This window comes from Embiotoca jacksoni, unplaced genomic scaffold (genome assembly GCF_022577435.1).
Source record: "Embiotoca jacksoni isolate LCO1_2020_lvr unplaced genomic scaffold, fEmbJac1.0.p SCAF_11, whole genome shotgun sequence".
Lineage (NCBI taxonomy): Eukaryota > Metazoa > Chordata > Actinopteri > Embiotocidae > Embiotoca > Embiotoca jacksoni.
The window spans coordinates 9,354,214-9,370,535 of NW_027185241.1; the positions used below are offsets into that span (position 1 = coordinate 9,354,214).

The 16,322-nt window shown below is 37.7% G+C and overlaps 1 protein-coding gene across 1 annotated transcript; it reads left to right on the forward strand.

Annotated features, from left to right (window-relative positions):
* The first annotated feature begins 712 nt into the window (after nucleotides 1–712).
* Nucleotides 713–14,274, forward strand: c4b (complement C4B (Chido/Rodgers blood group)). Its single transcript, XM_069143007.1, has 41 exons — nucleotides 713–816; nucleotides 1,065–1,254; nucleotides 1,347–1,521; nucleotides 1,638–1,708; nucleotides 1,802–1,890; nucleotides 1,980–2,062; nucleotides 2,166–2,253; nucleotides 2,845–2,968; nucleotides 3,090–3,231; nucleotides 3,939–4,051; nucleotides 4,144–4,305; nucleotides 4,400–4,567; nucleotides 4,658–4,849; nucleotides 5,244–5,387; nucleotides 5,489–5,612; nucleotides 5,890–5,961; nucleotides 6,057–6,269; nucleotides 6,389–6,503; nucleotides 6,803–6,873; nucleotides 6,951–7,090; nucleotides 7,180–7,395; nucleotides 7,517–7,568; nucleotides 7,652–7,741; nucleotides 7,827–8,033; nucleotides 8,630–8,708; nucleotides 8,814–8,994; nucleotides 9,125–9,220; nucleotides 9,760–9,922; nucleotides 10,252–10,445; nucleotides 10,552–10,710; nucleotides 10,807–10,866; nucleotides 10,946–11,036; nucleotides 11,106–11,274; nucleotides 11,395–11,485; nucleotides 11,739–11,813; nucleotides 11,949–12,051; nucleotides 12,128–12,217; nucleotides 13,245–13,349; nucleotides 13,500–13,583; nucleotides 13,666–13,798; nucleotides 13,874–14,274. Exons 1-41 carry the CDS (start codon nucleotides 752–754, stop codon nucleotides 14,013–14,015), a joined length of 5,121 nt encoding a protein of 1,706 aa, XP_068999108.1. The 5' UTR covers nucleotides 713–751; the 3' UTR covers nucleotides 14,016–14,274.
* The last annotated feature ends 2,048 nt before the right edge of the window (nucleotides 14,275–16,322 follow it).

Consider the following 16,322-nt stretch of genomic DNA (forward strand, 5'->3'; position numbering starts at 1 on the left):
TTGGTTTGTCTTTAGTACATAAAATAATATATAAAGAAATATGAAATCTTAATATTATACGTCTTAAATCTTTATTAACTATGGAAAATATACATTTCAGAATTTGACTAGAGTGAAGAAATTGTTGTGGATAGGATGTCTGCAGATGAACTTAATGTGTAATTTGATCATTCCTGAACCTTTGCTTAGTTTCAACACTCAACCCAACAAGAAAAAAACCTGATTTCTTGTAAATCACGTGATTTAGGGGAAATTTGGCCAAGGGCATGGTCACACATTGTGCAACAGAAACTAACACTTTCCAGCTGCAAGCAGAGCAGAGATATAAAATTTACTTTTAGAAAATTGCTCATATTAGTCAGAAATGCATCTGTCAGTCCATTATGATCTGATATGTAATGTTAAAGCTAATGTTTTAGATAAATCTGTTTCGGTATTTGTATCTGTGCCGGAATTCACACACCATGCAACTAACAAGTATGTCACATATCTCTGCACACATCAGATTATGTGCTACCCTGCATCTCACGGTATAGCACAGCATCCTCAGATTATGTTGTCAATTAGCACATGCAACATGAGACATCAGTCTGAGGAACAATATGTATTTCTAAGTTGCATCATTAGGAAAAGAAATAGAGGGAGGGCACAGGAGGATCCACCGATTGAGAAATATAGGGGTGGTTGACTTACAAAACCTCAGCTAATCCAAAACCAGTGTCAGAGCAGACGAAGAGATAGAAGCTGCACAATGAAGCGTCACATTGCTTGGGTGCTACTTCTGATCCTGGCTGTGGAGTGTTCAGCAGAAAACAGGTAAATCCAATACATAATGATGCTCTAACTGACTTTTTTTTGTGATTAATGCAAAGACAGTGCTTTCTTTCATTTAGAATTTGATATTATAAATATAGAAAATTACATATATTATCATTATATGTTAAATAAGTATTCTGTCATAATGTAATAAGAAAGTAAGTAAATAAGATAAGATGGGATGTGCAGCGTTGCAGATGCTTATCTACAAACATGAAAAGTCAATGAATGTGGACTTTTGATTGCAGCTTCTTCATCTCAGCCCCAAATGTCTTTCATGTGGGAGTTAAAGAAAAAGTGTTTGTCCAGATGGGAATGTCTTATCTAAACAATGATGTTACTCTCTACCTGGAGCATGAGAGTACCGGCATAGTTATGTCTGAGAAGGCAACTACTTCGTGTGCTGGTAAACATGATATCAAACAAGTTGAGCTCATGGTATGAAAACTTTCACACTCATACAAGAAGTAAACAATTTAGACAGGACTGAGATGTCTTTAATTCAAACTTCTCTTTTTCCATCTTTACAGATAACTATGGAAATATGGTCAAGACTGCCTCAAAAATCTGATCGCCACTACCTTTTGTTAGTGGCAGAGAGCCTCCCCGTCCTTGAAAGAAAGTCAACAAGGGTCCTGGTATCAAAACACAGGGGTTATATCTTCATTCAGACTCATCAGCCAATCTACAACCCAACAGAGAAAGGTAAAAACAAATGTGTATAAATCATGTAAAACCATGTCAAATAATTCTACACCAACAGTGTTGGACTTAAAGTGAATATCTTTAAAGCTTTTTTATGTTGATTATCTCTCTTTCAGTAAGTTACAGGGTATTCACTCTTGACCACACAATGCGACCAAATGAGGAACCATTCCATCTATCAATATTTGTGAGTAGATATGTTTTCTTTAAGAATAAGCATGTTCAAGGATTTGCACAAAGTATTAATGTCATGATTCCTTCTGCTATTGTATTATGGCAGAACGCTGCTGGAAACAGGATAATGAATTCCTTTAAGACTGCAAAGGGAGGAATATACAAAGACAGATTCTCCATAGCCAGTGTATCTAAGTATGTTCAAACAGATTTGCAATAAAGTGTGAAAAATATGACATCACCAGCAACTTTAACAAGACTGTTTTTTTTTATTTTTTATAAAGAATGGGAACTTGGAAGATAAAAGCACACTATGACGGCGATGAAGCACATGCGGCTACCCGGGAGTTCAAAGTCCAAAAATTTGGTAAGCTTCAAACTGATTAAAGTAGACTATTTTACTGCTTTCCTAAAATGAACAGACAGTATTTCTTGCCTCTAAAAACACGTTTAACTGTTATACAACCTAGTTTTACCAAGTTTTGACGTGACCATCGCAATGGAGCAGAGCTACATTCTATTGAATGATGGACAGCTTAACTTCGACATCTTAGCAATGTAAGTGTTGATTAGCTTTTCAAAAAATGCACTTTACTACCAATCATTTCTCTTGATACTGCATTGATCAGGAGAACTAATGCTAACACAGCTGTGACATTGCCTTATGGAGTTGCTAACCATTAGAGCTTCAGCTAACAGGGTTGTGTGTTGCCATGGTTATGCTAATTTGTTAGTAAACACTAAACAAGGTGCACGTGGCTACATCAAGCAAATGTTATCTTATGGTCACGCATGTTTGTTCAAAAACTGTTTTCCACTAGATACGCATTTCCCCTTATTAAAACATGAACCTATAGTCATGGAGGAAGACGGATAAAAAAAAAAAAAGGAAAAAAAAAAGCGGGAATTATTTTTTACCTATGACTTCCAGGATTGTTTCCTCCTCAGTGAACGTACCGAAATGGAGAAACAGTGACCACTTTTACATTTTCAAGAAGAGGGAAAGCTTAGCTACTATTGAGCCCGCATTGTTTACAATATCGAGTTAATGGGAGGTTAATGTCATAAGCTAGTCGTTTCAATTGCCAAAGTTACCATTCTTTTTTCAGTCTGTCTTTGTGTTATAATTCCAACAGTTGTTTCCTCCAGGTACTCGCATGGTAAAAAAGTTGATGGGGCTTACCACTGCTGGTTTGGAGTTGTAAAAAATGGTGCAACTCGTGATCAGAAAATGAAGCCTGACTTTATCAGGGGACTGGAGCTGACTGGGTCGGTGAGGAAACGGATTATCTTCATCCTTAATTCATAGTGCTGTTCTTTTGAAAATCTGGCAACACATTGCATTTCTTGAGTGTTTTTCTTCAAAACCAACAATAAAATAAAATCTCTCGCAGGTCAAGAATGGAACTGCACCAGTGTCTATTCGGACTGATAAGATAAATCTGAAACTCCAAAACCAGCACAACCAAACCCTCTCTGACCTGCAAGAAAGTGGAGCACAACTTTATATGGGAGTATATGTCACCAACATACAAAGTAAAGGACATACTTTCAATTTTTTTTAAAATTAGTTATCATTTATCTGATTTTCTTTTTATTAGTATCCTATGGGGTAGAGAGAGAATATTTAAATCGACTACATATGTAAAATATTTGATTTTGAATATAGCAGCAAGTGATTTGCACAATTCTATACTGAAGAATTTTAGTCATGTTTGATATAAACAGCCAGAAAGCTCATTTCTGTTTCTTGTTATGCATCTCAAGGAGTGTGAATGCTGCATTTATGGCCAAAAATGAGAAATGTGTTGAAACCCGGCAGTTTGAGCCACAACCTCTTATTGTCATAAATTATACAATAGTGTAGTGAAATAATGATCAAATTAAAATGAATTATCACAATTCTACATTTCATAGAATTATATGCCAGATTTACAGCAAAACTAATGAAACCACATGAAACTGCTACAGAATTTTTGTGACGCTACAGTAGATCAGAAATCCCAGAAAGAACCCTGTTGTCGCTACAAACTTACACTTCAAGTATATTTCTGAAATTATAATGATCATATTACTAATGATCTTCTACCATAACAAATAATAATAATTAATCTCAATATTTAACCAGAACCCCCCTGAGATGTGCCTTTGTGTATTTGTGAGATTAGAAGAAGAGAAGACATTGGAAATATGTTTGTTGTGTTTCATGTAGGCTGATATGGCTATGCGTATCTTTTTCCAAGGTGGTGAAATCCAAGAGGCAGAGGTTCACCTTCCCATCATCTCCCACAAATACACCATGGAACTTGATCGAACTCGCTCCCATTTTCTTCCTGGATATCCACTAGACGTGGTGGTATGCCTGAGAAAAACAAATGGGTTGACACAGCAGCTATACGCATGATTGTGATTATCTTTTGTGAAAAACTTTCTTTGTTGCTATTCTAGGTGTTCATGCATCTCCCAGATGGCTCCCCAGCTGCTGGTGTGTCAGTAAATATTGATATACACCCATCTTCAGGGGAATCTTGGAGAAAAACCACTGATCAGGAGGGGGCAGTGTTTTGTACTTTTAATGTTCAAAATGAACCCGATGAAGTTGAAGTTGAAGTTAGTATCACCAAACTCAGTTTTCTCAGTTTCTCAGTCTTATCAAATTCACTTTGGTTTAATTCTTCACTGTTTCCACCTGTGATTCCAATAGGTGACTGCAAATGGCCAGCGACAGAAGAAGATAATTAGACGTGCTTCATCTCCAAGTAACAGCTACCTTTACCTTACTTTTGACAACAAGATCTACTCTGTGAATGACTTACTTACCATAAACTTCAACACCATCAACGGCCCAGAAAATGATTTTATATATTACATGGTGAGGAACATCTGAATACAACATGGTGTATTTTAGATATCGGAGCAACGTTTTATCACCACTAAACATCTTTTATTGTCTGTGTTGCAGGTCCTAAGCCGTGGCACTATAATAGACAAAGGTTCTTTAAGACTTAGTACAACAGTGAAACACAACCTGCTGATTAAGCCTAATATGGTTCCATCTTTCCGTCTGGTTTGCTACTATCACAACAAGGGTGGTGACATCGTAGCTGACTCAGTGTGGGTAGATGTCAGGGATGAATGTGCGATAAAGGTCAAGGTGAGTAAACAGAGCAGATGAGAGTGCAGCCTGAGCGGAGTAAGACAGTAAACAGACGTTACCTCTGTTGATTGTGTGTGCTTGGATTAGTTCATTCTTTTAAAAATGGGATCGTTTTTTTGTTGTAAATGGGGCTAAAAGGAGAGTGGTAGATTGACTTAATCTTTGAAGGGTCTAATCTACATTTGTAAACGCTGCAACAATGGGTGTTATTAGTTTGCACGGCAATTATCACTCTCATATGCAATTCATTTTGGTTTAGGTTATTTTGAAATCCTGTACACAGCCTGTGTTTACATGTATACCGTATGTTTATATATGTTTTGTTTTCATGTATTGATTGAATTAACCCAGAGTTTGGACAAAATAAATCTCTGTATTATCTTTGATTTAGGTAGAACAAAAAGGAAAGTTTGAACCTGGACAACAGAATGAGCTACGATTTGATCTACATGGTCAGAGAGCCAGAGTAGCTTTGCTGGCTGTGGATAAGGCCTTCTACGCTCTAAAGGCCGATAATAAACTCACAGCCAAACAGGTTACACGTTCACACACTCCTTTCATGCGTATTCTCCTTATTTTCCTTTCAACTAATATGTTGTAAATAGTAAAGTCCAAACTTTTGTTCTCACTTTTCAGGTTTTTTCCACTATGAAGTCATATGACCTTGGTTGTTCATACAGTGGAGGATCTGACTCAGCATCGGTGCTATTGAATGCTGGCCTGTCTTTTGTATCTAAGTCTGAGGCAGTGTTCAGAAAAAGTATGACAAAAACATTTAATTACTTTAAAATGTTCTTTCCTGTGACTTTGATTTGACCGATTACTGTTTCAAATGAGTTTCAAAAACGTGCTTTTCACCAATTTTAAAATGTAGCTATACATTATTAGCATTTTGGATGTAAAATGATCACCTACATTGAAATGCTAAACTCAAACAGCTGTGTCTTACAGTTGGTGTTGACAGAATCTCAGGGAAGTGGTTGTGTGCTGGTACAGAGGTGATAGCCTTTTATTACCACAACCAAATTCTTTTCCAGATTTTGGCTGTGATTCACAACATGCCCGACAAGGACGCTCTGTGGACCTTCAACAGGAAATGATGAGCTTAAGTAAGAACAACTTTGGTCTGAGATAATATCGGATACTTCTGGTAAGAATATGCTATAAAATGTGTCTTTTCTTTCCCTTTGAATGTCCCCTTCAGAGTCAAACTTTACAGATGCAGACCTGCAAGACTGTTGTGTTCATGGGTTTTCTGCCATCCCTATGAAACGAACCTGTCAGGAAAGAGCGGCGAGAGTCCTTCTGGTGAAAACAAACCAGACTTGTGCCGACGCCTTTTTGAAATGCTGCATTGAAGCAGAGCGCATGAGACAAAAGAAGATGCTGGAGGATGCCGAGGCAGGATTTGGCAGGAGTGAGATGATGTGGACATTAAACGCTTTAAACAAATTTACTTGAATGACATTTGAAAACTGTGGCATGATTAACAGTCAGCTTAATTAAACACAAACATTATTTTGTTTTGTTTTGTAGCTGCAACCATAGCTGACATTGAAGAGTTCTTCTTGGAGACTGCTGCTCAGTATATTCGCAGAGTTTTCCCTCCAAGCTTTGCATTCACAGAATTTGATGTGAATGGCCAAGGACGGTAAGAGGAGGACAGCGGAGTTTTAAGAAGGTTTTCATGTAATGTTTTGCATTTCCAGTAAAATACAGTGGCAAGTTACAACCACTAAAACATTTGTTGTGCTGCAGTTTTGTTTTTATCCTTTGCCTTTCTTACTGTTTGTTGCTTCTAGTATTGTCAATGTGATCATTTCAGCTTTTTCCACTGTTAAGTGTAAATTCAGCACGTTACTTAATGTGTAAAACATAAATTGACTAAGTATTTTTCAGTTACATTTTACAGCCAAATCACATTTTTTGTCCTTACTGAAAACTCTTTAGCTATGTGATGACTCTACCTGATTCCATCACCACGTGGGAGATTCAGGTCATCACTTTGTCCGCTTCTACTGGTAATAATAGCAGATATTTCAACAAAGAGCTCCTTAGTAATAATGACTGCTACTGATATTCACTCTCTTTGATTCAGGTTTCTGTGTACTTGAGCCCTCTGAGGTCAGATCAGTAAAGGACACATTTGTATCTCTGAAACTGCCTTACTCAGTGAAGAAATACGAGCAACTGTCTATTTCACCTGTTATCTACAACTACGGAGCTGAGAGTCTGCAGGTACATATGATCTCATGTTGGCATCAAGCAGCGCTGAAGACAGTAATTAAATTCAACTCTAAATGTTATTTTTCTCTGCATGTGTATAGGTGGCAGTTCATATGGAGCAAACTGAAGGACTTTGCTCACCTGGTTCAGCCACCTCTATATCTTTTGTCAACATTACTGTGGACAAAATGTCCTCTCAGTTTGTCTCCTTTTCTGCTGTCCCCATGGCAACCGGCTCAATACCCATCACAATACGTCTCTATGATTTGAAGTATGAGAGAGGAATAGATGCTGTTCAAAAAACTTTGAAAGTGCAGGTAAGTGACAAAGAATTTTTTTAATCTCTTTGCAAAATAACAATTTTATAATAGCCTAAGAGATAAAATGAATACAACAAAGCAAACACATTTATTTGGTTCTCTGTTATGTGTGTTGTAGACAGAAGGAATAGAACAGAGAGTAGGAGAAACTAATGTGCTCAAATTAGATGGTGAGTTGTTTTAGTATTTCTCTGTGATATTTACTCGACAGTTGTCATTTTATTTATTTGTCAATACTTCTTTGTCACGATAGGAAAAAGCACAAGGACTATCCCCATTAATGGACTTTTACCAGATGAGACAGTCCCAGACTCTAGCTCCAATATCTTCATTTCAATGGAAGGTAGGAGATGTTAGAAACAAACATATAACTCACAGATCTTTGTGTATGACAGGTGTCTTACCCTTTCATTGTTCTCACCTGACAGGGGACGGATTTGGCAATTCATATGCGAAGAACCTTCTTTCTCCTGAGAAGGTTGCTCAGATGATCGTATTGCCTCGAGGATGTTTAGAGCAGACGATGTCGAGACTGGCCCCTACAGCTTTAGCCCTGCGCTACCTTGACTTGAGTGAACAATGGTTCGACCTGCCTGCAGGTGCCAGAGATGAAGCTATGGATAAAATTGAGAAGGGTAGGAACACATCACACAGCATGCACAATTTCTTGTTATTTCATGAGTATATATGTAATTCTCATTTCTAAAGTTTTCGGGAACCTCATGACCCTATTCCAATTTTACCACCATCTGGGTAAAATTTGTACTTGTACACAAGAAAAATCAGTTAAAGACATAGATCCTTGTCGATTGTTTGCACAGGATCAAAACTTTTTTGCACATTTGATTTTAAGTAAATATAACATCAAAAACAGTACTTCATTAAATGTATAAATCACAGACACCCTAGACCTACACAAGGCATGAATACATCATGAGATAAAAAAATAATGGTTGCAATGAGAGTTTGCTGCTCTGTATAAGTTTATATATTATATATGAATGCAATGAAAGGAAACAAAACAATGGATGACTTGTTTGTCAGAAATATTGGGCAGAATAACTTTACATGTTTTGATTGGTGAAAGTTTAACAGGGAATCAGAGGTGATCCCTTGAAGCTTCTGTTTCCTCTTCTTGTTTCATATTAGTATTGGAGGATGTAATGAATGTTGCAACCCCCACATGTAATTAGAAAGGCTACAGACATTTTCAGAACACTTCTTTTTTCAGGTTACATGCACATTCTAAAATACAAGGTAAAAAGCAATGGATCTTATGGCGCATTCCGAACCGTGCCGTATAGTAATTGGTGAGTATTTGTTTTAAATTAACTCTCTTTATTTCCAGTATGTCAAATTATAAATCGCCCTTCTCCATCCACGCTTCTCATTTATTTTCTTTGTTTTCTCTTCAGGGTGACGGCACTTGTAGTGAAAGTGCTTTCGTTGGTGGCGCAGCGTCAGATTGGACAGCAGGGCCGGAGGAATAAAGTTGTACCAGAAGAAGAAATCAGGCAACCAGTCAATTACTTGCTTTCGGTACAGAAGACTGATGGGTCGTTCAGTGACCCACATCCTGTGATGCACAGAGTCCTGGTAACCGCTCTTAAAAGTTAAACATACTGTGCATGTGCACATACACTGAATGTGAGAATGGTATTGAATATTAGAACAAACAGAATGGCAGTGATTTGAATGCAGTATTGTCTCTGTGTGTTTAACATAGAAAGCCAAAGACCAGGATGCATCCATAACAGCTTTCATAACTATTGCACTGTTCCGGTCCCTTCAATTCCTGCAACCTGAAGAGAGAAGTGCTGTGGTAAGATCATATAAAAACGTACTGTCCTGTTAGCTGTGTGACAGTTCTGGTCAGTCCAGACTGTAATTTCTCAACCAATTGATCAATTGTCATGGAGCATTCAGGTTGTGCAGAGGATTAATCCCAATTACTTTGTAGATCCCCTGGTTTTTATCTACTGTCATCATCAAGTAAAAAATAAAGTGTATTCAAAAGTTTGCTTCCTGAGCAAATTCTTGTAAAACTACAACATTCTCACAGCTACCCTTTGAGGTTTACACTAATAAACAAAGGTTAACGTGCAAATATGCTCAAATAAAATGCTTATAAAATGCCTGTAAAATATGTTGCTTCACTTCAATATGTTAACATTAGTATTAACATTTAGCTCAAAACACTGTCACAATTAGGCCTCAGAGTGCCCAGGAAGACTGATGACCAATGAATGATGAAATTTGTTTTTTATTATAATTTTTATACACCATAGTTAATGCGTAATTTGAAAAGAACATCAGAGGGAAAAAAATTAATTGTCTGCCTTTTGTGCTTTTTTCTGCCAGGAAGCAAGCATGTCAACATCAACAACATACCTCCTGTCACAATTAGAGGAGCTTCAGCATCCCTTTGCTGTTGCCATTACAGCTTATTGTCTCTCAGTTTGCCTTCCAGAGGGAACAGATCATTCAGCTGTGTGGACCAAACTTATATCAAAGGTGACTAAAGGTATGTTCAATCCAAGCAAAAAAGAGTGGGCGATATGGGTTGAATCCTCTGTTGCTATATATGTTATAATATTTTATTCTATATTTAATGAAAGAGTTAATTATGGACAAATCCAAATAATCAACAATTAATTTCATCACCTAGATACAACATCTATGCAAAAACCCAGTATTGCCATCAATCAGTCTTGTTTATTAATTTATAACATCACCACTTACTCCTGAAACATTAAATTGATAGCTGCGGTGGTAAAAACAACATGACCCATTTATATAATCTCTCAGTCTTTATTATCATATTGTTTTTCTTATTATTTTTTTGTTTATCAGGGGAGAATGACTGTTATCTTTGGACAGCCGATCGCAGCCCACAGAACCAAAAAAATGCAGATGCCATCACAGTAGAGACGACAGCCTACGCCCTCCTGACTGCAGTGGAGCTCGGACATACCAAGTGGGCAGACCAAATAGCGTGCTGGTTAACCACCCAAGAAAACTATTTTGGAGGCTACAAATCCACACAGGTGATTAGGATGATAGATCGAGGAAATCTTCAACTCAAAGAATCCCTGTCTTAACTAACCGTTAAAGATGTTAAACATGTCATTAATGGTTTCTTACCATGCCCAGGATACCATCCTGGCTCTGGAGGCCCTCTCAGAGTATGAGATAAAGAAGTCCGTCAGACCCGAAACAAATATCATAGCAGAGTTTACAGTCCCAGGAAAGAGCGACATTGTAACGCTTGCACTGGCAAATAAGAAGGAGAAAGTGGGAACAGACCTGAAGGTATCATAGAGCTTTAGAGCAACAAATACACACATTAATTAATATTTAATCCTATTCTGAAATGACTTTTTTTTTCTTTCATGTCTGTTTTCCCAGAAACTGACAGGGAACAACATTGTTGTGCAGCTGACAGGAACAGGGGATGCCAAGTTTAAAGTAAGTTTGATTCATTACTGTGTTCTGTAAATCATGAACAAGATTTATAATTTACAGTGAATCACTAATGTCCTTGCAGATTGTAAAGGCTTACTATTTATTGGAACCCAAAGATGACTGTGACCAGCTGTCTATCAATGTCACAGTGGAGGGGAAAGTCAAGTACACTGGTGAGCTCTTGAAACCGATAACAATCACTGATAAAAGCTACACTGTTTCAGTAATCTCTGTCTTTCTAGCTAAGGTCATTGAAAATTATGACTACTATGACTATGATACCAACGAGGAGAAAGAAGTACGAGTGCCACGATCAGCGATTGAGTGGTTTGATGCTCGCACCAGGAATAGGAGAGATCTTGATAACAGCTTAAATATAGACAAGGCTGTGACCTACAGAGTCTGTGTCAGGTTAGTTCAGTGACTCCCACATCACATTCGTTCTGTATTTTCATCTCAAGTTTTCATGAGAAAGAGAACGTAACAATTCCTGATCAACTTCTAATTTTTGTTTTGTTTTCCTGTGCACAGTCATGGCCTGAACAGCAGTCTTACAGGAATGGCCATTGCTGACATCACATTATTGAGTGGATTTGAGGCTGTCATTGAAGACTTGGACAGGGTTAGTAGTTCTCTTCATCTCATCTTCATCATTTGTATCCTCATCATAAAGGGGAGATGCTATTTCAGGCATCACAATAAAAGATCAATTTGAAGTTGGAATGTAAAATGGACAAACAAATTTCCACAACCATCTGCCTGTCCCGCTTTGCTCTTCTATCCCATTGCACCAAATCTGTGTTGACAAAGCATTAATCAGAGGAATGAACTTCAGAACTATGATGTCAAATAATTCAACTCTTTTCTCATGACAGTTAGTAATGACACCTGAACAATACATTAGCCATTATGAGGTCTCATATGGAAGAGTGCTGATCTACTTCAATGAGGTAAGACTGAAATCAACTTATACACAAAAATTATACAAGTCCAACGCTAAAAGATGTCTCTCTCTCTCTCTCTCTCTCTCTCTCTCTCTCTCTCTCTCTCTCTCTCTCTCTCTCTCTCTCTCTCTCTCTCTCTAGCTCTTTGAACAAAAGGAATGTATTCATTTCGATGCTGTACAGACAGTACCAATTGGCCTTCTACAGCCTGCGCCAGCCGTGTTCTATGATTATTATGAACCAAGTAATCTTTTCTCTTTATATTTCCTGAATTTTTAATTTAACAGGAATTTATAGATTTTGTTGTGATTTCCTTGCAGACAGAAAGTGTACTGTGTTCTACTCTGCCCCACAAAGAAGCAAGATGGTCTCCAAACTGTGTTCAGAGGATGTGTGCCAGTGTGCAGAAAGTAGGTCATTACATACATTAAGCTATCTAACATTAAAATAATTTGCTTTGCTAGGTTTTAAAGAACTCTGCTCACAGTGAAACACCTGGACAACATAAAAATTGCTCAATCTCTTCTTCTTCTTCGCCATTCTTTTATTCATCAACCAGCAATAATGTGCATCACAGCCAAAATCTGGTAAGACGTAGGACAGACAGCCCAGATGACCAGATCATTGTTTCATAGTCGTAACATTGAAAGTGTTTTCCAACCATTCAAAATAAATACAGAATGACAGCTGTGCTCTGTGAATGGCCACATTTAAAACGTGTGATTACTTAAAGTGTTTGATGACAGAAGTTGCCCTCTGAACTTTGTTGCCACCAAGCCCCTTTCTGTGACAAGGCTACACATAAGTGTGCTCTAATGAGTAATGGCCCGGTACACATCTGCTCAGTCTCCTCCTGCTCTCTGTCCCTTACAGAAAAAACACATGAATTTAACATGTGAAAAAACTCACGTGACTGCATATACATGTGATTGTGCACAATTGAAACATGTATTTTGCCCGTTGGAAACATGGGCATAATTTGGAACATTTTCATGGTGTAAAATGTGAAGCCCATGTAGATTTACACCTTTCCACATATTTTCCCCATGTTATCAAATGTTACAACATATGATAAACACGTGTCATACATATGATTACACATATGACACATGGAAAACATGGGGAACACATATTTTTTCTGTAAGTGGTGGTCACTTATACTGTTTCTTAATGCTGTAAAATTTACAGTATAGTTCTTATTGACATATTTTCTGCTGTCAGACAACTCAATGAGATGAAAATACAGCCCATTGACACTGAATGTTAACCATCAGTCACTACCAAGCTGATGTGACACTGATAACGATTTTCTTTTATAAAGACATTGTCCATAGTGTGGACCCACACTGACAACCACTTGTGATTTCAGTAAATCCAATTTTTTTCTTCAGGTTTTGTGTAAAACATTTAATTGTATTATGTTAATCTTTTCTTTAGGACCCTGTCATAAACTACAAGATCTATTCAGACAAGAAAGACCTCAAAGACCTGTGAAGAATGAACGTGAACAACATGCTTGCTTCTCTCCTATCGTAGATTACGGTGAGTACTGTACACAAGACATTTTGTGGAGAGCACATAACAGAAACGTGACAATGAAGATCTAAAATCCTGACATTCACATTATATCACATTTATGCAGGTTAAAAATAAGTATTTGTTCAGCAAAGGTTGATTCTTGTTGTATTCCAGCATACATCGTGGAAGTCCTCAGTGTTTCTGTGAAGAGCAACTTTGAGCTGTACAAAACTAATGTAAAAGACGTACTCAGATCCAGTAAGTAAACTAGGTTAAGTGTCGTCATTTTTATGTTTGGAAAGACTTTACATAAATATAATGACTGTCATCTGTCTACTAGACGGAGATGTGCTTGTGAGTGAGAATTCTGTTCGAGTGTTTGCTAAGAGGTTTCAGTGCAAAGGCCAGTTAGAGTTGGGAAAACTGTATCTCATCATGGGCAAAGATGGATCTACAACCGACTCAAACGGAGAGTAAGTATAATCAGTGATATTAATAAAAGTGTAATTTTACACGGATTACTCCTCACTCCCTACTTCTTTCTGCAGGATGCAGTACCTGTTGGAATCCAACACCTGGGTTGAAAAGAAGCCTTCAGAAGAAGAGTGTAAAAAATCTGTCCGCAGACATGCTTGTACCAAGTTTAATGCATTTACAGCTACGTACAAGATGGACGGCTGCAGGCAGTGAAACAGACTGAAACAACAAATGTGTTAACTTTCACTTTCAGTCATTTTCACTTTAATGCAAATCAGTTACATTAAGTAATGAAAATATAATATATAAGCATCTATCTATTACAAGTACAAAGACCTTGCTAGCCCGATTTAGATGATAAGTGGTTGAGTGATTTGTCATTGTGTCACTTTATCATTTCAGTGTAACCATTCCTTTCTTTAGGTCAGACACCAGTGTTTCAGTTCAAATAAACACCTATTAATGCAGAATAGCACATGCCTTTGTGTGTGTATTATTGGTTGCTTAGTACCATACACTGAGATATTTACTTGAAATGAAGCTCAACAGAAAAAAAGGGCGTACCAAAAAACGTACGTCTGTCCCAAAAGTGTGATTTAGTTTGGTTTGATGTAGCTTTCCTGTTGAATATATATGTTTTTTTTCTGCTACAGGCAGTAAAGGATGTTAGAGGTGTCTTTGTACTCAACGCACCCCAGTCAAAGTTACCTCCCTCCTCCCTACTCAACATCTGTGAGCCGAGGAAAAAAGGGGAGTGCTTATGGTTAGCTACATGAAACCGATTTACTTGCTCCTATTGGAGTTTCTTAGTGACAGGTTTTGTATCAATCATCCGAATAAAAGTTCTCTGTTAGAGAGACTTAATATGTCTCCTCTCAAACGTGGTCAAAAACTTGAAGCAGAAGGTTCTCAGTGCAATTATATAATTCAAAAATGCAGAGAGAGGTAATGGGAGAAAACGACGGCTAGAGGTAGGAGGGGGGTGTGGGGGACGAGGCCAGGAACAAGCAAAGGCTTATGTGCTTATATTATTCTAATCTCTGAGGCCAAGTCCAGTGTAAGCAACACGGGGGTACTGACCATCACTTCAATCACAGCCAGATCAATGCCTGCACTGTTTCAGCCTCACCATTAGACATTTCATTAAATTTGAATCAATAAAGGGTAAATAAATACGTAGACTTCAGCATTACTTTGATGTGCTGTTAGCAGCCAAGAGTCTATTGGAAAAGGTGATCTTTTTACTGTTGCCTCCTCAAAGTAATCGATGGTTTGTCATGACGAAGCAGTTTGGAATTTTCATAATAAATCAAGAGCAGTCAAGATGGTATAGCAGGAGTAGCTCAAAGTTTGTCAGCAGCAATATGTTACACAGTTAATTTACTTGACAACTGACTGGTTTTCAGATTAGTTATTGTTCAGCCCGTTTGTGAAGCACAATGAAATATTCTCACTCCAAACACAGATTGACAGGCTGTGTGATAGATTTACTTTCTGTAGATCTGTGTGTTGCCATATAGGCTTTACTGTAAATATACATATTTCATGAATACCTGCTGACCTGCGCTGATGTACCAAATGTGCTGCAGCAGCATCTGAGAACTGCCTGGGGAAATGGAAAATGCGCTCGTATGATCAGGTGTATTTTCTTGGGTGTGCGTTGAGCCGAAGCTGTTGAAGGTACGTCTACAGTCATTTTTGCAAAGGCCAAGACAGGGTCAGCGGTTTGAGGGTGGCCTACGGTGCAAAAAGGAGTAGAAGGCAGAGCTGTTTCTGGAGGCTGCTGCATGGTGGAGTGGGAACACCCACTCAGGAAACCACACCACAATGACCATTACATTGTGTTTTTCACATCAGTATGATGGTAACTTGGTCTGAGGATTGACATATCACAGGAACAAAAGGTCAGGTGTAAATAATAATTAATGATTTTAGCTGATTTAAAATTTTAGCATTTAGCTGCTTCCGTTTCAGGGCCCTTCTATTGTGATTGTTGTTGGAAATCTTTAATAAAAAAAAAGACCTGTGAATTTAAGGTCAAAATATCTTCTGTGAAAAAGGCCTCTTTTGCACCACAGAAGCAATCAGCTAGTGTTAATTAATTTTAGCACCACATTTACCACATTTTCTCCCTGAAATTTGGATTCCTTTAATTAATCTGGTCACAAATTAAAGTCAAAGGCAGATACTTATTTTAAAATAAAGGGATATGCATGTGTATCCATATAAAAGGACTCCCCTTACAGATAAAACACATTAAATTAACATGTGCAAAAACTCATGTAATCATGTGACCACATACAGTATGTGATTGTGCACATGTATTGTGCCCATGGGAAACATGTGGCTTTGGAAAAAAAATTCATAGATTCCTATGTGAAAATTTTTTTCCTGTTTTCCCCATGTTATCACATGTTGCGACATCAGGTAAACACGTGTCATACATGTGATCACATTTGGAAAACATGAGAAACGCATGTGTTTTTTCTGTTAGGGTCATCTTGCAAAGAAATACACCAC